This window comes from Eubalaena glacialis, chromosome 4 (assembly GCF_028564815.1).
Source record: "Eubalaena glacialis isolate mEubGla1 chromosome 4, mEubGla1.1.hap2.+ XY, whole genome shotgun sequence".
In the NCBI taxonomy this organism is placed as follows: domain Eukaryota; kingdom Metazoa; phylum Chordata; class Mammalia; order Artiodactyla; family Balaenidae; genus Eubalaena; species Eubalaena glacialis.
Genome location: NC_083719.1, coordinates 66,092,585 through 66,114,188, shown reverse-complemented (window position 1 = coordinate 66,114,188; position 21,604 = coordinate 66,092,585). Strand labels below are relative to the sequence as shown.

The 21,604-nt window shown below is 37.8% G+C and overlaps 2 protein-coding genes across 4 annotated transcripts in view; one reads left to right on the top strand and one right to left on the bottom strand.

Annotated features, from left to right (window-relative positions):
* XRCC4 (X-ray repair cross complementing 4) overlaps nucleotides 1-6,547 on the bottom strand; it is a 276,249-nt gene extending 269,702 nt beyond the window's left edge. Inside the window, exon 1 of one of the 3 annotated variants that reach the window (XM_061187973.1) lies at nucleotides 6,463-6,547. Coding sequence is in view for 1 of the 3 variants with exons in the window: in XM_061187975.1 (XP_061043958.1) it covers nucleotides 6,146-6,187 (42 nt within the window). In the remaining 2 variants the exon portion in view is untranslated. Of the gene's footprint in view, nucleotides 1-6,145; nucleotides 6,278-6,333; nucleotides 6,397-6,462 lie in introns of those variants that run through there. The other 2 variants (XM_061187976.1, XM_061187975.1) reach the window with 2 other exon arrangements.
* A 122-nt stretch (nucleotides 6,548-6,669) lies between these two features.
* Nucleotides 6,670-21,604, top strand: part of TMEM167A (transmembrane protein 167A) — a 33,666-nt gene continuing 18,731 nt past the window's right edge. Inside the window, exon 1 of the mRNA XM_061187972.1 lies at nucleotides 6,670-6,757. Coding sequence (XP_061043955.1) covers nucleotides 6,755-6,757 — 3 coding nt within the window. The 5' untranslated portion in view covers nucleotides 6,670-6,754. The remainder of the gene's footprint in view (nucleotides 6,758-21,604) is intronic.

The following is a 21,604-nucleotide window of genomic DNA, read 5'->3' as shown; positions in this document are numbered from 1 at the left end:
ATTCAGATTTGATGGAGAAATTAAAAACTTTACAGACAAGCAAAAGCTGAGAGAGTTCAGCACCACCAAACCAGCTTTACAACAAATGCTAAAGGAACTTCTCTAGGCAAGAAACACAAGAGAAGGAAAACACCTACAAAAACAAACCCAAAACATTTAAGAAAATGGGAATAGGAACATACATATCGATAATTACCTTAAATGTAAATGGATTAAATGCTCCCACCAAAAGACACAGACTGGCTGAATGGATACAAAAACAAGACCCATATATATGCTGTCTACAAGAGACCCACTTCAGACCTAGAGACACATACAGACTGAAAGTGAGGGGATGGAAAAAGATATTCCATGCAAATGGAAATCAAAAGAAAGCTGGAGTAGCAATTCTCATATCAGACAAAATAGACTTTAAAATAAAGACTATTACAAGAGACAAAGAAGGACACTATATAATGATCAAGGGGTCGATCCAAGAGGAAGGTATAACAATTGTAAATATTTATGCACCCAACATAGGAGCACCACAATACATAAGGCAAATACTAACAGCCATAAAAGGGGAAATCGACAGCAACACAATCATAGTAGGGGTCTTTAACACCCCACTTTCACCAATGGACAGATCATCCAAAATGAAAATAAATAAGGAAACACAAGCTTTAAATGATACATGAAACAAGATGGACTTAATTGATATTTATAGGACATTCCACCCAAAAACAACAGAATACACATTTTTCTCAAGTGCTCATGGAACATTCTCCAGGATAGATCATATCTTGGGTCACAAATCAAGCCTTGGTAAATTTAAGAAAATTGAAATCGTATCAAGTATCTTTTCTGACCACAACGCTATGAGACTAGATATCAATTACAGGAAAAGATCTGTAAAAAATACAAACACATGGAGGCTACACAATACACTACTTAATAACCAAGTGATCACTGAAGAAATCAAAGGGGAAATCAAAAAATACCTAGAAACAAATGACAATGGAGACACGACGACCCAAAACCTATGGGATGCAGCAAAAGCAGTGCTAAGAGGGAAGTTTATAGCAATACAAGCCTACCTCAAGAAACAGGAAACATCTCGAATAAACAACCTAACCTTGTACCTGAAGCAATTAGAGAAAGAAGAACAAAAAAACCCCAAAGCTAGCAGAAGGAAAGAAATCATAAAGGTCAGGTCAGAAATAAATGAAAAAGAAATGAAGGAAACAATAGCAAAAATCAATGAAACTAAAAGCTGGTTCTTTGAGAAGATAAACAAAATTGATAAACCATTAGCCAGACTCATCAAGAGAAAAAGAGAGAAGACTCAAATCAATAGAATTAGAAATGAAAAAGGAGAAGTAACCACTGACACTGCAGAAATACAAACGATCATGAGAGATTACTACAAGCAACACTATGCCAATAAAATGGACAACCTGGAAGAAATGGACAGATTCTTAGAAATGCACAACCTGCCGAGACTGAACCAGGAAGAAATAGAAAATCTGAACAGACCAATCACAAGCACTGAAATTGAAACTGTGATTAAAAATCTTCCAACACACAAAAGCCCAGGACCAGATGGCTTCACAGGCGAATTCTATCAATCATTTAGAGAAGAGCTAACACCTATCCTTCTCAAACTCTTCCAAAATATTGCAGAGGGAGGAACACTCCCTAACTCATTCTATGAGGCCACCATCACCCTGATACCAAAACCAGACAAAGATGTCACAAAGAAAGAAAACTACAGGCCAATATCACTGATGAATATAGATGCAAAAATCCTCAACAAAATACTAGCAAACAGAATCCAACAGCACATTAAAAGGATCATACATCATGATCAAGTGGGGTTTATCCCAGGAATGCAAGGATTCTTCACTATACGCAAATCAATCAACGTGATACACCATATTAACAAATTGAAGGAGAAAAACCATATGATCATCTCAATAGATGCAGAGAAAGCTTTCGACAAAATTCAACACCCATTTATCATAAAAGCCCTGCAGAAAGTAGGCATAGAGGGAACTTTCCTCAACATAATAAAGGCCATATATGACAAACCCACAGCCAACATTGTCCTCAATGGTGAAAAACTGAAACCATTTCCACTAAGATCAGGAACAAGACAAGGTTGCCCACTCTCACCACTATTATTCAACATAGTTTTGGAAGTGTTAGCCACAGCAATCAGAGAAGAAAAAGAAATAAAAGGAATCCAAATCGGAAAAGAAGAAGTAAAGCTGTCACTGTTTGCAGATGACATGATATATACATAGAGAATCCTAAAGATGCTACCAGAAAACTACTAGAGCTAATCAATGAATTTGGTAAAGTAGCAGGATACAAAATTAATGCACAGAAATCTCTTGCATTTCTATACACTAATGATGAAAAATCTGAAAGTGAAATTAAGAAAACACTCCCGTTTACCATTGCAACAAAAAGAATAAAATATCTAGGAATAAACCTACCTAAGGAGACAAAAGACCTGTATGCAGAAAATTATAAGACACTGATGAAAGAAATCAAAGATGATACAAATAGATGGAGAGATATACCATGTTCTTGGATTGGAAGAATCAACATTGTGAAAATGACTCTACTACCCAAAGCAATCTACAGATTCAATGCAATCCCTATCAAACTACCACTGGCATTTTTCACAGAACTAGAACAAAAAATTTCACAAATTGTATGGAAACACAAAAGACCCCGAATAGCCAAAGCAATCTTGAGAACGAAAAATGGAGCTGGAGGAATCAGGCTCCCTGACTTCAGGCTACACTACAAAGCTACAGTAATCAAGACAGTTTGGTCTGGCACAAAAACAGAAATATAGATCAATGGAACAGGATAGAAAGCCCAGAGATAAACCCACGCACATATGGTCACCTTATCTTTGATAAAGGAGGCAAGCATATACAGTGGAGAAAAGACAGCCTCTTCAATAAGTGGTGCTGGGAAAATTGGACAGGTACTTGTAAAAGTATGAAATTAGAACACTCCCTGACACCATACACAAAAATAAACTCAAAATGGATTAAAGACCTAAGTGTAAGGCCAGACACTATCAAACTCTTAGAGGAAAACATAGGCAGAACACTCTATGACATAAATCACAGCAAGATTCTTTTTGATCCACCTCCTAGAGAAATGGAAATAAAAACACAAATAAACAAATGGGACCTAATGAAACTTAAAAGCTTTTGCACAGAAAAGGAAACCATAAACAAGACCAAAAGACAACCCTCAGAATGGGAGAAAATATTTGCAAATGAAGCAACTGACAAAGGATTAATCTCCAAGATTTACAAGCAGCTCAGGCAGCTCAATAACAAAAAAACAAACAACCCAATCCAAAAATGGGCAGAAGACCTAAATAGACATTTCTCCAAAGAAGATATACAGATTGCCAACAGACACATGAAAGAATGCTCAACATCATTAATCATTAGAGAAATGCAAATCAAAACTACAATGAGATATCATCTCACACCGGTCAGATTGGCCATCATCAAAAAATCTAGAAACAATAAATGCTGGAGAGGGTGTGGAGAAAAGGGAACACTCTTGCACTGTTGGTGGGAATGTAAATTGATACAGCCACTATGGAGAACAGTATGGAGGTTCCTTAAAAAACTAAAAATAGAACTACCCTACGACCCAGCAATCCCACTACTGGGCATATACCCTGAGAAAACCAGAATTCAAAAAGAGTCATGTACCACAATGTTCACTGCAGCTCTATTTACAATAGCCAGGACCTGGAAGCAACCTAAGTGTCCATCATCAGATGAATGGATAAAGAAGATGTGGCACATATATACAATGGAATATTACTCAGCCATAAAAAGAAATGAAACGGAGGTATTTGTAATGAGGTGGATGGAGTTAGAGTCTGTCATACAGAGTGAAGTAAGTCAGAAAGAGAAAAACAAATACAGTATGCTAACACACATATATGGAATCTAAGGGGAAAAAAAAGGCCATGAAGAACCTAGTGGCAAGATGGGAATAAAGACACAGACCTACTAGAGAATGGACTTGAGGATATGGGGAGGGGGAGGGGTGAGATGTGACAGGGTGAGAGAGTGTCATGGACATATATACACTACCAAATGTACAATAGATAGCTAGCGGGAAGCAGCCACATAGCACAGGGAGATCAGCTCAGTGCTTTGTGACCACCTAGATGGGTGAGATGGGGAGGGTGGGAGGGAGGGAGATGCAAGAGGGAAGAGATATGGGAACATATGTATATGTATAACTGATTCACTTTGTTGAGCAGAAACTAACACACCATTGTAAAGCAATTATACTTCAATAAAAATGTTTAAAAAAAAAAGCGATACCAATTTAATTTTAAAAACCGTTAATTCAAAAAACATTTTATTGAGTGCCTAACATGCAAGTCAATCAGCCCTCCACCATTATCCCTCCCATCAAAGAGTTTTTAATTTAGTGAAGCAAGCAAGCCAGGCACACAACAGGCAACCCTTACTGAGTGCTTAGTGTATGTCAAATACCTGGCTAGATGACTTACTTGTAATAACTCATTTAATCCTTACAATACTGGGGAAGCCTATGCATTCTCTCCACAGAAAAACATAAATACATACTATTTTTGCAAACAATCCTACTGAACCCATGAAACCAAAGTTAAAAATACTCTTCTGGATGCAGGAGAGACAATAATTTTTGATGAAGGAAATGATAGAGTCAGATTTCATTTTTAGTAAGTAAGAAAATGATCCAAGATAGTTTGAAATGAGAATCCATAGCAGAGCTATGGAAAGTAGACGTCTGAAATAGCAATGTAAGATAGTACTTACATTAGTTCACTGGCAGTGAAAACCAAGAGCAGGGAGTTTATGTGCTTAATGACCATATAGCTCAATTACCACCTCCCTAGAGATCTTGCCACACATCAGATTAACTTTGTTTGCTGTGATACATGAAAAACAAACTACACATTTACGTATGTTCAGCCTTATCTATTGCTATTTGGGTTCCTCTATGAGTAACTTTAAAATAACTGACACTGTTCTTTCCTATTTTGAAGCTGAAGTACATAAGAGCCCATGGCCTAAAATTTATTCAAATCCATAAATATAGTAAATCAATTGTGATCTCTAACAACTTCAGTTTCCTGGTGCACTTCAGGTATTACATATTACCCTAAGCGTTCATAAAGATGAAGACAATCTTCACATGAAAGCAAAATGTCTGCAGACACAGTTACTACTTTAGAAGCCAAGCTTGATGAGTTGCACAACATAATTTCCATAACTAAGCCAAGGTTATTTAATTTGAATGGCAACACTTGCAAGGTATACTCTAAAGCAATCACAAGCCAGAGCATTATGGCTTGTTTTTTGATAGGAGGAGGGTACAGTACGTTTTTATACATTTCTTATTCCCCTCTTCCCCATGCCCATTAAATTTCTGGAAGGAACAGGCCATCTTTATTCCTCTGCTGCACTCTCATGATCCCATGAATAAAGCTCAGTTAAATACTTGCTAAATTTGTGTATTTGACCAACTCTTAACAATTCAATAGATTCAAAAGTAAAGTTAGTTATGGTTTAAAAAAAAAAAAAAAAGAAAACGTGTTGGGCTGTAGCCAACGATGTAATCACAGGAGAAACCCAAATGTTCTAATCACTGTGTTGCCCTAAATATAGAAGGGTCTCATAGTTTGGCCAAGAACAGCACATAAATCAACACCTCATGTGAGTTTCCTTTCCTCTTTTTCTCTATCCCACTTTAAGTCAAAGCATTAAAAAACTGATAACATTCTATAAAGAATCTCGGGGTGGGGGGAAATAGAGCCTTATCTAATGGGATTATTAAAATTAGAGAAAGCTAAATAATAATACTACTGATTAAAAGAAAAAGTTGGCATGTTATTGGTCTTGCAGCTGGACTCCTTCTCTGGAGTACCTAATCAACTACTGAACTCAGGAAACGCAGTTCCTTTCCATTTGTTACCACAGAAAGTTCTTTCCTGACCCCAACGGACCTAGTACGTTTCAGCCCCAGATGGAACCCATTTACAATTTACAAAATGCTGGGGATTGGAAGAGAGAACGCCAATGTTAGAGAAATGATCCAACACCTTCTCAACACAACCCACCGAATTCAAGTGTCCTCCTAATTGCACAACTTTACAGGGCATTTCAAAGGCGCTTTACATTCCAAAGACTCTCTCAGGTGCAAAGGGAGAAACTGTAAAGGGAGCCCAGGAGATGAACGCCCTGCGTGTAAGCCCAGGGAACCCAGGTGTTCCCGAAGAGTCCATAAACAGAAGGGCCAAAAGCTTACACATCATGGGGGGAGGGAATCCAAGCAGGAAAAAATTTGCGCGCTGCGGAGTTCTACAAAGCTAAAAAAGAAGAGAAAAAAAAAGAAAAGAACTGGACCACCGAGGCAGTCGCCACTTCCGGACCCTACCTGTCAGTAACTCCTCTTCCGGTCTCCTCCAAAAGGCCCGCTCCCACCGGCAGACATCCAGCAGCCAATGAGAGTGTCATTTACTTCCGCGGGGCTGAATGACGGCATTTACACCCCGCCCTTTCCGGTAGAGAGGAGCCTATCGTAGAGTCTGAGACGTGCGGCTCAGGAGGAGGTACCCTGACAGGCCCAACCAGACCGCGGAAGGAGCGAGAAAGGCAAGCTGGGCCTGTACGCCTCTTCCGCCCCGGGCCCGGAAGGGTGATGTGGCTGGGGTTTCGCCGGCCTCACTATGGTAAGAACCGGGGCATCGGGGCCGCGGCTGAGCTTTGTGAAGGGGCTGCGGGCCCGCACAAGGGCTGGAGGGTTGGGCGGCGATCCCGGGTCCCCGGCTAGGGAACCCTGTCACTAACTTGATTTTCCCGGGCCTCGGAGGATGCACAGGCCCGGGAGCCATGTGGCCCCTCCATGTCCAACCAGGGAGAACCAGGGCCGGCAGCCCAAGAAAGACCCCGGGGCCGCGGAACCCCTCCTCACACGCCGAGGCCACTTTCCTGACTTGTTTCGAAGAAGTGCGCTGGTTTGGTTTAACCCATCGGTTACTTAGACTCTTTGTGGTCATTTTGAGGCATTAGAGCTGCCCGGGTTTGCGCTTGTTATTTTGCGGCGCCTTATCTCTCTGCGGGCCTGATCCAGGTTTTTATTTCCCTGTTGTCAAATAAGCCCCAAGTGCTACACCTTAATTTTCACATGTTGAATTAGTGGCCTTTTAGGTCCCTCCAACTCCATTCTCTCAACTTTAGAGATGCTACTTTATGAGCTATATTTTAATGATTGGAGTTGTCTGCGGAGGTGGCTTCTCTTCTAGGAGCTTAATGTGCTTGGAGTGTGTCTGGCCTCGGGCCTTCCTCCCCTTCCACACATTAAGAAGGTTTTATGTGTTACTTTGTCTTATTGCAGATTCCTTTAATAGTTTGGGCCTTTTAGAAAAGCTTGAAATAAGTCACAAAAGTTCGCAAAATGCTTACGTCTCCAGGTTGAGAAAAATAAAGCCAGCATAGGCAGAGGACAGATATAATAATCAATAGTAATAGCAAAAGTCTCCCAAGCTATGTCTGCAGGCATTTCACCTTTGTTACGGTAAATGCCAACAGCCTCTACACCAGGCCCTCGCGGTGAATATATGAGGTCCATGTGCCAGATTTGCGTTTATGAGCATATTTATGGGGAAAAGATGCATGCCTTTTATTATAGTATCAAAAGCAACCATGACAAAAAAGCTCTTCTACAGTGAAAAGTTGCTGAGCTTGTGTTCCCAGAAGTTCCTGCAGAATCCCATACAGCACAAAACCCTTAGACATTTAATCGAAAACTCATTAATTGTTGTTTGCTTTATGCCAGCTACTTTGGTTATAGCTGGGGCATAAGTCACAGTGTCTTCCCTGGAGAAGTTTACCATTTATAGAGGAGATGGCAGTTTATTAGCAGGTTATTCCTTCCTTGGCCAGCTTCTTTCTCCACCTACCACATGATAGGACGGATACACTTGTGTCATGAGTGAGCGGTTATTTAACTTAGAAAATGTGGTTCCTTTTTCAATTCAAAAAGAGTAGAGAGACTGTTACTCTTAATTCTTGCATATGCTCTTCGAGGCTGAAGTTGGGTTATTTTGCTCATAGTACAGTCAGAGATAGATTATTCTTTTCATCATCTTATTGTCTTATGTACTATCTAGAAGCAAGACATACTGTGTTTGAGATTAATAGTATTTGAATCATCTGGCCATACTTGTTTTTTCAAAGTAACTCTCGTTACTTTGAAATAGCTCTCGTTTATTAGCATTTGCTATGTGCCAGGCTGCATTTGAAAAATCAGTTTATTAGCATTGTCTTATTTCAGGCTTGAAACTGAATATATGTTTGCAGGCAATGGAAGTCAGGCACAAGGAGACTGACGTGCTTGGGGTTATACACCTAGTAGGTAGTGAAGCCAGAACTCAAATTTATTTTAATGTCCAGATGCCGGAAGTCCTCATGCCGTTGTTAATAAAAACAACATAACTGAGGATAAAATATGTCGTAATGATTTGTTGCTCTCAAATATAACATGTCAATCAGACATGGGGGAAAATAGAAACAACTGCCTGGTGGTTAATTTTTCATTCCTGCTCTGTTCCTGTGAGCTTAAGTTGTCCACATTTCAGAAAATGTACATTGTAGTTGGAAGAGCTACACAATGAGGTTTCTTTTTGAGTTTGTACCTACACTTGGTATATTTGTGAGGTAGCCCAGTGATAATGACTTAAATCTGAATTACTGTATTTTAATGAATCCATTTTTTAAAATGCATTTGAAGACCATAAAATGTTTATCAGCAATAATAATTTACAACTATCAAAGCATGAACAGTCTGATAATTATATCATTTATGAATTAATACTTTTAATTTCATCTCTTCCCAAGAAGCCTTCCCTGTACCTTCTATTTTCTTCTGCTCCTTTTAGGTATCTATTTGGACATCTATACTCCATGTATATACCCCCAGTGTTTCTCTTGCATAGAAAACAGCAGTAAGGTGTTGCCTATATTTTTCCCTTCTCTAGGCAGAGCTCTTAAAGTAGAAACTACGTCTTTTAATCTCTACATCACAGTGTCAGAGTTGGTACTCAAATGAATGAGAGTCTGGGGATACAAAGTCATGTAAAACATGCTCATTGTCTTCAAGGATTTTACAGTCCAGTGGGGGAGAGTATTAAATAAGTAAATTTTATGTGTTAGCTGCTAGGACGTAGAGAGACGACATGTGTGGTGGAAAGAACATGGGCTTTAGACTGAGCCAAACAAGGTTAGAATCATTCCCAGGGCCCAGCCTTTGCTTGATCAACCTGAGGAAGTTTGTCTTCATTTCTTCCTCTGTTGATGTGTTACATGACTTACAGATATATTCATTTAATGCTCATAAACCCTGCAAAGTAAGACCTATTGCCCACATGTTATAGTTAAATCAAATATCAGAGAAAGGGTGTGAGATAGTGTCCCTCATCTTGTAGCTGAGATACATAGGAAATATGTTAGAAACAGAGGAAAGAGTAATTGTGGCTCAGAACTGCTGGGGAGACATCCCCAAAGAGGTAACACTCTGACCTGTATATTAAGGAGTGAGTAGGGATTAGGGAAGGAATCATTAGCTAGAGCTGGGAAAGCATTTTCTATCCTTCAGACAGATAAAGGAAATGGTAGTTATGGACACAAAGTGCATGAAGTCAAATAGTTGCTTGGGGACTGTCAGGAATAGAAGTTAAGAGTGAAATGATGAGAGATGAGACTAGGAAGACTGGGGCCAGATCTTGAAGTCATTTCAAGGCCTTTATATTTTGATGATGTTTGTGTACCTGACAAAGACTGTGAGCAGGGAAAAGAATGGTGTGCATTTTGGAAAACCAACTGGTAACAATGTGCAGGGTCTATTTACACAGAAGATTAAAATCTGGAAGACTAGTTTAGAAACAATACAGTGATAGTAGATGATTGAATGCCTTAACTCTTGACAGTAGTAGTTAGGTTTGAAAGATAAGGATAAATAAAATCATTTTGATGGTGCTTAGTAAGGAGTGGTGAAGCACAACTCCAGTTTAGATAATTGGTTGGATTGCAAGGAAATACTGATTAAGCACCTACTCTGCCATGTGTTTTACATGCAGTGCTTTATTGAAAACTTACATTATTGGCCACAGTGTACATATGAAGAAAAAGGCGCAGAATGATTAAGTGTCTTGCCCAAGACCATACTGCTGATAAATAGTGAAGCTCAAATTTAAACTTAACAGCTCTGTTTGTCACCAAATCTTGAGCCCTTTTTATTATACAACAATGCCGATAATTCCACAGGAAATTCAAGAGGAAAAGCAGCGTTTGTATGCCTCAGTGGTTGAGGGTGGAGGGAGTTTGTTAAGATGATAATTCTGTAGCTACTATTGCTTTTGCACCATCAATACAAATGGCATCACAGTAGAAAGGCAGGTATTTTCTTAGCATTATAAAAGTAGTTTTGACTGCATAAACCCATGAAAAGATTCCATAAACTACACTTTGAAAACTACTACCTCAGGCTAATAGGTAGGTAACTGAAGTAGATGCTGGTCTTCTGTAGCATAGTGGCTTGTAACCTTGACTGCAAGTAAAAACTCCCAGGGAACTTTGAGAAAACTATATGCCCACCCAATTCAGTCCAATTTTCTGGGCATTGATTGTTTTTAAAAGCTCCAGGTGATTCTAATGAGTAGCCAGTGTTCCTACCCTGACTCGTTATATTTGCAGGTTTTTCCATTTTGTCATTCTTTGTCTTATCTGACTGCATGATCAGAGTACTTTTTTCATAGCAGAATTTGCACTTTTCCTTCAGAATAGTTTCTCTTATCAATCATTTATCAAGGACATGTGAAGTATTTACATCTTCATTTTCTTAAGTCTACTATTAATCATAGTTATATGTATGCTTTCTCTTGTTAATACCTGTGACACTCTTGTTGCTTCATATTTAGATGTGAGGTGTCTGTAAAATAGCTCAAATTAAGCAGCACAAATATAGCAAATGCATTGTAGGTACCATGACAATGAGATGAAAATAGGCACAAATGGCCACCCATGTTGCCAGTGGAGAACAGAGTTGAGGTGCAAAAGAAAATGTTAATATTTCTGTGTGTTATTAGAAATCTTTTCAATCACCTGTGGTCACTTACCTTGGGCACACGGGGTGTTGGGTGTCTTTGCACATTCACATATTACCTTACATTTGTCCCTGTATTTTCACGTTCTCCATTTTAAGAGATAATAGTGGTGCATATGAATTTACAGGTAGAAACTAGTTGGGAAATGCTGACCTAACCTAGATTTGTAAATGATAAAATGCTGACCCACTTTTCCAGTGCTGTATAATTTCTATCACAATTAGGTCAGGAATGTCATTTCTGGGTTTCCTTCCACCTCCAGAAAGGGATCAACGACTTTAGTTTTGTGTAAAAACAGTAGGTTTTTAAAACAAGTAAAATTGTTAGTGTTTGGAGTTTAAAAAATTTTTGGTATTCAGTTAAACTGGAAGAATTAGTTAATATGTCAGTAGAAATGTATTTCCCACATAGTCAACATTTGAAGCTCCCAGACAGTGTTATGCATAAAAAGGGCCCTTAATCAATACATTGGTTAAATAATTTGTGTTGCTAATCCTAAAAATAAGTAAATAAGCTCCATGAAGCTCAAGTGATCCAGGACTAATGAATATACTGGAGGCTTAGTCGAAGTCTTTTCTGCAGATTAAGTACAGTTAGCAACCAGTCATTTAGCATCTTGGGCAGAGCACTGTTTAGCATATCAGTATGTGTATTTCTTCTGCTTTTCTCAATGTTTCCTTCTTTGTTATGTTCTGTTGCTTGGATCTTTTCCCCGTTTTTTCCTCTATTCCTAATGTTTTGGGTATTCTTTTACTTAGAAGCATTTTTATTTATACAGCTAAAAATAAAACTCTGTATTGAATTCTTGCCCTTATATCCATACTTAATATAGTTTTAACGTTCAGGAATGACTCTGAAAATAAGAAATTATATCTTTATAGATAGAAATTGAATCTGAAATAAATATTCCTAACTTTTCAAATTGACTTGAGAATAGAGAATTTTAAAGAGATGTGTCAACACTAGAGGTTATTTCATGTTTGGAAACTAAGCTTTGCATTGACCAATCTCTATCTTTCATTGATGAACAGTTTGATCTAGTGGTGACCAACTGAAAGTCTGAATTATTTTTGTTATTTCAGTGGCCTAACAAATTGCGATTTACTTCAGACTGATTATACAAAGTGACTAAGTCATTAAGTGTATTTCCTCTGGTTTGGATCAGTTAGTTTAGTACCATGATTTTAAGCATATCAGAAGCTCTAATCAGCTATGGGTAGGGTCAGGGCAGGGCTCCTGTATTCCAGGACCACAAAGGTTACCATTCTGATTGTACTTGAGGATGTGCTCCAGAAGTTGCTACAGGCAGCCCTGAGTCTAGGGAATGTTATTGGATACCTCTTTATAAAAAGGAAATGTTTGTAGGTGTGGTAGACAATGCCCTTCTCCCCAACCCTGTTTAAAAAAACAAAACAAAACACTGTGAATATGTTATCTTACTTGACACAAGGGACTTTGCTTGTGTGATTCAGTTAAGAGTTTTGGAATGGGAAGATTATCTTGAATTATGGGGAAACAGGGCAGTTTATTCACAAGGATCCTTGTAAGAGGGAGGCGGGACAGTCATAACATAACAAAAGAAGTTGTCAAGGTCAGAGTGATCCGGAAGTCACTAAGCTAAGGAATCAGGCAGCCTTTAGAATCTGGAAAAGGCAAGAAAAGAGATTCTTCCCTACAGCCTCCAGAAGAAACAAGTTGTCTTGTGTTTTATAACTCCTTATTTCCAATGTGTGTTATTTAATGTTTAATAGTTAGCTAAATTTATTAAACTGAATAGCGTGCCATTGTATACTCCCTGGCATTGTCACAGGGCATTGTCACAGGGTGTACTCGATGAAAATTAGGTAAACCTTAGGTTTGAGAACTATTTGAGGTCCAAGAATTTTCTGCCAGCCAGCTTGCCTACTCCGGCATCCAACACTCTTGAGGATGTGTCTCTCTTACAAATTAAGTGGACTCAGAAAAACACACACTGTCCCATATGCAAGCACCTCGAGGCTGGCTGCTCAATAGAACTTTCTCTGAATTCCAGTTAGTGATAAAAGATTTGGATGCTGAGGAGAAATTATCTCAGACCTTTATTTTACCCTACAGCCCGGTCCCTTACCATAAACATAAATATATTTGCTTTTTCATTCTGAATTTTCCAAAATATCATTGACAAGTAAATATAAATGCAAAGCAATGTGTGGAGGTTTCTCTTAAATAAAGAAAACATAGCATGCATTGTTAATTTGTAATCTAAGTGTGCTTTTGAATTTGTTAAAATGTTCTCTTGAATTTGTTAAAATGTTCATTATTTGCAATTGTTGTCAAGTTCTTGTTAGTTCAGCATTTTTCAGTGACTACTGTGCACTATTTTGTTTAATAGGCACAGGGGATTGATAAGAACCTCAATAAAATAGAGGAGACAATAACACTACAATTTTGGGTGGCAGGTATGTGTGTAACACATAGGTGTACAAAGATCCAGACTCTGCTTGGTGTGGAGAGTAGGGACAAGGAACACTTTTCAGAAGAGATGACTCTTGAGTTGAGACCAGAAGGTTGAAAAAAATAGATAGCGTGTACAAAAACACAGAGTACCTTGAAAAAGGTTGCATGATTTGAAGGATCTGAGAAAAAAACATAGTAAATGAATTTTACTTCCCTTATCACCTTTTTTTTAAATCATCTTTCCCTCTATATTGTGATCGAATATGTTTGCTTTCTTCTTAGCTGCCTCCCTTCCCTTTAATAACATTTTCGTATTGAACATCTCAATTATTTTTCTAAAGAACAGTAACATCTGTTTCCTTTAACTCTGAGACTAAAATTTTATATCAGTGGGCAACAGATGCTAAGCATTAAGAGGAATGCTTAGGTAGGCTAAGCAGTGGTAGGCTAATGTCCGTGAGTTTGAAACACTTGACCAGAGACTGAGTACATCTAAAAGACTGTACCACCTAAGATTATTTGTTGAAATTTAAGGGTCTATAAACCCCAGGAACAAAGTTGTATGTATCATATAGTGCATACTTGTAAATGGTTTTCAGTTGTAAATGGTTTCACACACAGATGTATATATACATACCCCACTTCTTTAATAATAGCATGTTTTTAAGTGCCTCTTAAAAATCTTTTATTTTGAAAAAATTCAAACATACAAAGGAAGAAAGAAGAGTGTAACGAAGTCTCAGATACTTAGCGTTTCATCATCAGCCCCACGCCTCCCACCATACACACTGGATTATTTAGAAACCAATCCCAGACATATCATTTAAGCATGTTTCTTTAACAAGACATTCAAGGAATAAAAAAAGTGTACGTTGCAAGATCATGAATTTAGATACTCCATTAGGAAGATGATAAACCTACTTTGCAAATTTCTTTTCCAACCACTTAACTAAGTGAATCCTTTGCTTAAAACGATAAGTCTGCTCATTATTCCCTGAACTTGCGAATTCCTGATTCTGTGGGGACGTTTTCCATGCTTTTGTCTCCTCTGGAGCCTGCTCTCTATTCTTTGCCGTGTGACTGTGCCCTTTAAGGCTTGACTCAGTTCCTGCCTTCTCCTTGAAGATTCTCCTGACTTTTCTTTGGGAAAATGGCCTTTTTTTTTTCTTTTTCTTTTTTTGTGAGCATTGCTGAGTTATCATTTACATATGCTATGAGTTGCTATTGAGTTTTTAAAGTTTAATATTCTAACTTGATTATAACTACTGTGTGCTTCAGTTGTCTCATGTATAAAAGAAGGATATTAATAACAACTGCCTCAAATATGAGGATAAATAGGATAACCGAAACAAAGAATTCCGTGAATATCAGTTATTTTTGTTGTCAGCTATAAACTGAGAAGAAGGAATCATGCTATGTCCTTTTTTTAAATTTAATATTTATTTTATATTGGGGTACAGTTGATTTACAATGTTGTGTTACTTTCAGGTGTACAGCAAAGTGATTCAGTTATACATGTACATATACCCATTCTTCTCAGATTCTTTTCCCATATAGATTATTACAGAATGTTGAGTAGAGTTCCTAGTGCTTTACAGTAGGTCTTTCTTGATTAGCTATTTTATACATAGTAGTGTGTATATATTAATCCCCAACTCCTAATTTATCCCTCCCCCCCACCTCTCCCCTTTAGTAACCATAAGTTTGTTTTCAAAGTCTGTGAGTCTGTTTCTGTTTTGTAAATAAGTTCATTTGTATCATCTTTTTAGATTCCACGTATAAGTGACATTATAATATTTTTCTTTCTCTGTCTGACTTACTTCACTTAGTATGATAATCTCTAGGCCCATCTATGTTGCTGCAAATGGCATTATTTCATTCTTCTTTTATGGCTGAGTAATATTCCATTATATTATGTACCACATCTTCTTTATCCATTCTTCTGTTGGTGGATGTTTAGGTTGGGAGATTAATCCCTTGTCAGTCACTTGGTTTGCAAATATTTTCTGCCATTCTGTGGGTTGTCTTTTCGTTTTGTTTATGGTTTCCTTTGCTGTGCAAAAGCTTTTAAGTTTAATTAGGCCCCATTTGTTTATTTTTGTATTTATTTCCATTACTCTAGGAGTTGGATCCAAAAAGATATTGCTGTGATTTATGTCAGAGTGTTTTGCCTGTGTTTTCCTCTAAGACTTTATAGTGTCTGGCCTTACATTTAGGTCTTTAATCCATTTTGAGTTTATTTTTGTGTATGGTGTTAGGGAATGTTCTAATTTCATTCTTTTACATGTAGTTGTCCAGTTTTCCCAGCACCACTTATTGAAGAGACTGTCTTTTCTCCATTGTGTATTCTTGCCTCCTTTGTCATAGATTAGGTGACCATAGGTGCATGAGTTTATCTCTGGGCTTTCTATCCTGTTCCATTGATCTATATTTCTGTTTTTGTGCCAGTACCATACTGTTTTGTTGACTACCTTTGTAATAGAGTCTGAAGTCAGGGAGCCTCATTCCTCCAGCTCTGTTTTTCTTTCTCAAGATTGCTTTGAATATTCAGGGTCTTTTGTGTCTCCATACGTATTTTAAGATTTTTTTGTTCTAGTTCTGTGAAAAATGCCATTGGTAATTTAATAGGGATTGCATTGAATCTATAGATGGCCTTGGGTATTATAGTCATTTTGAAAATATTGATTCTTCCAATCCAAAAACATAGTATATCTTTCCATTTGTTTGTGTCATCTGTAGTTTCTTTCATCAGAGTATTGTAGGTTTCAGAGTACAGGTCTTTTGCCTCCTTAGCTAGGTTTATTCCTAGGTGTTTTATTCTTTTTGATGCGATGGTAAATGGGATTGTTTCCTTAATTTCTCTTTCTGATCTTTCGTTATTAGTGTATAGGAATGCATCCGGTGGGTAAGGTTGGTCCAGGGGTCTGTGCAGGCCTTCTGGTTGAAGGGACTGGTGCCTGCCTACTGTTATGTGGAGCCGGGTCTTGTCCCTCTGGTGGGCAGGGCCGTGTCAAGGGGTGTGTTTAGATCTGGCTGTGAGCTCAGTAAGGCTTTAGGCAGCCTGTGTGTTGATGGGTGGGGCTGTGTTCGCACCCTGTTGGTTGTTTGGCCTGAGGCATCCCAGCTCTGGAGCCTGCAGGCCATTGGGTGAGGCCAACATGGCAGCCAGTGGGTATTCCCTGGGCCTCCACCAGCAGTGTCCTTGCCCCCACAGCCACTCCCTGCCTCCCCAGGAGACCCTCCAGTCCCCATAAGTAGGTCTGACCCAGGCTCCTATGGAGTCACTGCTTTGCCCTGGGTCCCAGTGCACGTGAAACCTTGTGTTTGCCCTCCAAGAGTCGAGTCCGTTTCCCCCAGTCCTGTGGAGCTCCTACATTCAAGCCGCGCTGGCCTTCAGAGCTAAATGCTCTGGGGGCTGCTCTTCCCATTGCCAGACCCCCAGGCTGGGGAGCCTGACGTGGGGCTCAGAACTCTCACTCCTGTGGGAGAACCTCTGCAATATAAGTATTTTCCTGTTTGTGGGTCGCCCACCTGCCAAAAGCACCTCTCCTACTGTCTCGTTGTGGCATCTTCATCTTTGGATGTAGAATATCTTTTCTGGTAGATTGGAGTCTTTTCTGTCGATGGTTGTTCAGCAGTTTGTTGCGATTTTGGTGTTTTCGTGAGAGTGCACGAGCTCAAGTCCTTCTACTCCGCCATCTTGTCTCCTGTCTTGCTATGCACTTTTTTTAATCCAGTGTCTACCCTCATGCTCCAGACAAAGTAGGTATGAAATACATGTTTAGTTATGTTGGCTAGGAGGAAGCCTGTGCTTTATATTTCATTAGATTATTATCAAATACTATTCATCGACAAATTCATATATATGTTCAAAATATGACCTTTAAAAATAAGCATTGTGAGATACTATGATTTCTCTCTAGAGTTGATCACCATTTCCTTTATTCATTTATTTCAAGTTTAAAAATATATATTACTTGCTTTCACAGATGCAAGGTTAAAATCCAGTTCAATTAAAAACCAAGACATATTAAATTTTATCCTTATTATATCCATGAAGAAATGATTTGCACAGAGAACAGCTATTAAAATAGTAATTACAAATCAATTTTACCTTGTTCAGACCATAATCATAACACTTAGAAAATTTGAGAAATCCAGAAAAGTTGATAATTAGGTTAAAAACCTTCCAGTGATAATCATTTCATTGTCTTCTCTTTGCATAAAGGTTTACATAGCTACAGATATACCGATTGTGAAATCATGTATTTCCATCACTTAGCATTGTACAGAAGCATTTTTTTGTCCTTAAAATATTGGCAAATAACATGTATAATTTTTTAAATGTTTTGAATAGATAGCAAATAAAAATCATTAAATGTGTAAAAGGTTAAAAAGTATTATGACAGTTTCTGATAGCTAATTCTTTTTTTAGGATCTTCTGGCTATTCTTGCTTACTTATTTTTCCATATGAATTTCAGTATCAGTTGTCAATTTCAAAAAAAAAAAGTAACTTGTTGCAGTTCGGTTCATTTTAAAGTTATAGATTAGCTTTACAGTATTGCCTTTCAATATAAGAACCTGGCATACCACTCCATTCTACTTTTGTATGCTTCAGTATGTTTTAAGGCTTTGTCAATTGGCCTTTGATGCCAATATTACAGATTTCTTGTTAGGATTATTCCTATATATTTTAGCGTTTTGTTCTAATTGCTGTTATAAATGGAGTCCTTTTTTTCCATTTTGTTTCTCAACTGGTTGATATTGTAATTTTGATGATTGTTGATTTAAGTATTTTAAATATGTGCCTAGCCACCTTACTCAATTTTAATTCCCTTATGGTCTGTAATCATTTTTCACTAGATTCTTTTGGGCTTTTCAGGTAACGCTTTATATTTGCAAGTAACAATTTCACCTTAAAATAGTTTTTTTTTTTATAACTCTTATTCTTTGTCTAACTCCTGACTTTACAAGAAATACTTTTTTTTTAATTGAAGTATAGTTGATTTACAATATTCTGTTAGTTTCTGTTGTTCAGCAAAGTGATTCGGATATATTTTTTTCAGATTCTTTTCCATTACAGGTTATTACAAGATATTGAATATAGTTCCCTTTGCTATACAATAAACCCTTATTGCTTATCTCTTTCATGTATAATAGTTTACATCTGCTAATCCCATACTCCTAATTTATCCCTCCCCATGTCCCTTTGCCCTTTGGTAACCATAAGTTTGTTTTCTGTGTCTCTGAGTCTGTCTCTGTTTTGTGTATAGATTCATTTGTATTACGTTTTAGATTCCACGTATAAGTGATGTCATATGATATTTGTCTTTCTCTAACTTACTTCACTTAGTGTGATATTCTCTAGGTTCATCCATGTTGCTGCAAATGGCAGTATTTCATTCTTTTTGTGGCTAATATTCCATTGTGTGTTTGTGTGTGCGTGTGTGTGTGTATGTATGACATCTTCTTAAACCAATCCACTGTTGTTGGGCACTTGACTAGTTTTCATTGCTTGGCTATTGTAAATAGTGCTGCTATGAACACTGGGGTGCATCTATCTTTTCAAATTGGAGTTTCCATCTTTTCCAGATACATGCCTAGGAGTAGGATTGCTGGATCATATGATAGCTCTATTTTTCCTTTTTTAAGGAACCTCCATACTGTTTTCCATAACGGCTGCACCAATTTACATTCCCACAAACAGAATAGGAGGGTTCCCTTTTCTCCACCCCCTCTCCAGCATTTGTTATTTGTAGACTTTTTGATGAGAGCCATTCTGATGGGTGTGAGGTGATACCTCATTGTGGTTTGGATTTGCATTTTTCTAATAATTAGTGATGTTGAGCATTTTTTCATGTGCCTATTGGCCATCTGAATGTCTTCTTTGGAGAGATGTCTATTTAGTTTTAGGTCTTCTGCTCATTTTTTGATTGGGTTGTTTTTTTCATATTGAATTGTATGAGCTGTTTGTGTATTTTGGATACTATCCCCTTGTAGGTCTCATCCATTGCAAATATTTTCTCCCATTCCACAGGTGGTCTTTTCATTTTGTTGATGGTTTCCTTGGCTGTGTAATAACTTTTAAGTTTGATTAGGTCCCATTTGTTTGTTTTGCTTTTATTTCTTTTGCCGTGGGAAACTGATCTAAAAAAAATGTTGCGGGCTTCCCTGGTGGCACAGTGGTTGAGAATCTGCCTGCCAATGCAGGGGACACGGGTTCGAGCCCTGGTCTGGGAAGATCCCACATGCCGCGGAGCAATTAGGCCCGTGAGCCACAATTACTGAGCCTGCACGTCTGGAGCCTGTGCTCCGCAACAAGAGAGGCCGCGATAGTGAGAGACCCGCACACCGCGATGAAGAGTGGCCCCCACTTGCCGCAACTAGAGAAAGCCCTCACACAGTAATGAAGACCCAACACAGCCATAAATAAATAAAAATAATTTTTAAAAAAACTTTAAAAAAAATGTTGCTACAATTTATATCTGAGAATGTTTTGCTTATGTTTTCTTCTAGGAGTTATGGTGTCATGTCTTGTGTTTAGGTCTTTAATCCATTTGGAGTTTGTATATGGTGTGAGGGAATATTCTAGTTTCATTGATTTATGTGTAGCCGTCCAGCTTTCCCAACAACACTTGTTGAAGAGACTGTCTTTTCTCCATTATATATTCTTGCTTCCTTTGTTTTGGATTAATTGACCGTAGGTGTGTGGTTTTATTTCTGGGCTCTCTATTCTGTCCATTGATCTGTATGTTTGTTTTTGTGCCAGTACCATGCTGTTTTGATTACTGTAGCTTTGTGTACTATTGTCTGAAGTCTGGAAGTGTTATGCCTCCAGTTTTGTCCTTTTTCCTCAGTGTTGCTTCGGCAATTCTGGGAATTATGTGGTTCTATGTAAATTTTAGGGTTATTTGTTCTAGTTCTGTGAAAAATGTCATGGGTGTTTTGATAGGGATTGCATTAAATTTGTAGATTGCTTTGGGTAGTATGGCCATTTTTACAATGTTAATTCTTCCAATCCAAGAGCATGGGACATCTTTCCATTTCTTTGAGTTATCTTCAGTTTTCTTTATCAGTGTTTTATAGTTTTCAGCATATAGGTCTTTCACCTCCTTGGATAAATTTATTTCTAGGGTTTTCTTTTCTTTTTTTTTTCTTTTTGAGATGATTTTAAACAAGATTGTTTTTTTACTTTCTCTTTCTGATAGTTCATTGTTAGTGTAAAGCAAAGCAACGGCTTTCTGTATATTAATCTTGTATCCTGCTACCTTGCTGAATTCATTTATTCTGCTAATTTTTGTGTGGAGACTTTAGGGTTCTCTAAATAGAGTATCATATCATCTGCAAACAGAGACAGTTTTACTCTTCCCTTTCAATTTGGATACCTTTTCTTTTCCTTGTCTGATTGCTGTGGCTAAGATTTTCAATACTGTGCTGAATAGAATTGGTGAGAGTGTGCATCCTTGTCTTGTTCCTGAATTTAGTGGGAAGGCTTTTAGCTTTTCAGGATTGAGTATTGTTGGCTGTGGGTTTGTCATAAATGGCTTTTATTGTGTTGAGATGTTTCATCTGTATCTACTTTCACGAGAGTTTTTATTATGAATGGATGTTGAATTTTGTTTCCTTTTTCTATATGTATTGAGATGATCATGTGATTTTTATTCATCAGTTTGCTAATGTGGTATATCACATTGAGTGATTTGTGGATATTGATAAATCCTTGCATCCTTGGGATAAATCCCCCTTGATCATGGTGTATGATCCTTTTAATGTATTGTTGGATTCAGTTTGCTAACATTTTGAGTATTTCTGTATCTATATTCATCAAAGGTATTGGCCTATAATTTTCTGTTTTTGTAGTGTCTTTGGCTTTGGTAACAAGGTGATAGTGGCTTCATAGAATGAATTTGGTAGAGTTCCCCTCCTCTTCAACCTTTTGGACCAGTTTGAGAAGGATAGGTTTAAGTTCTTTCTATGTT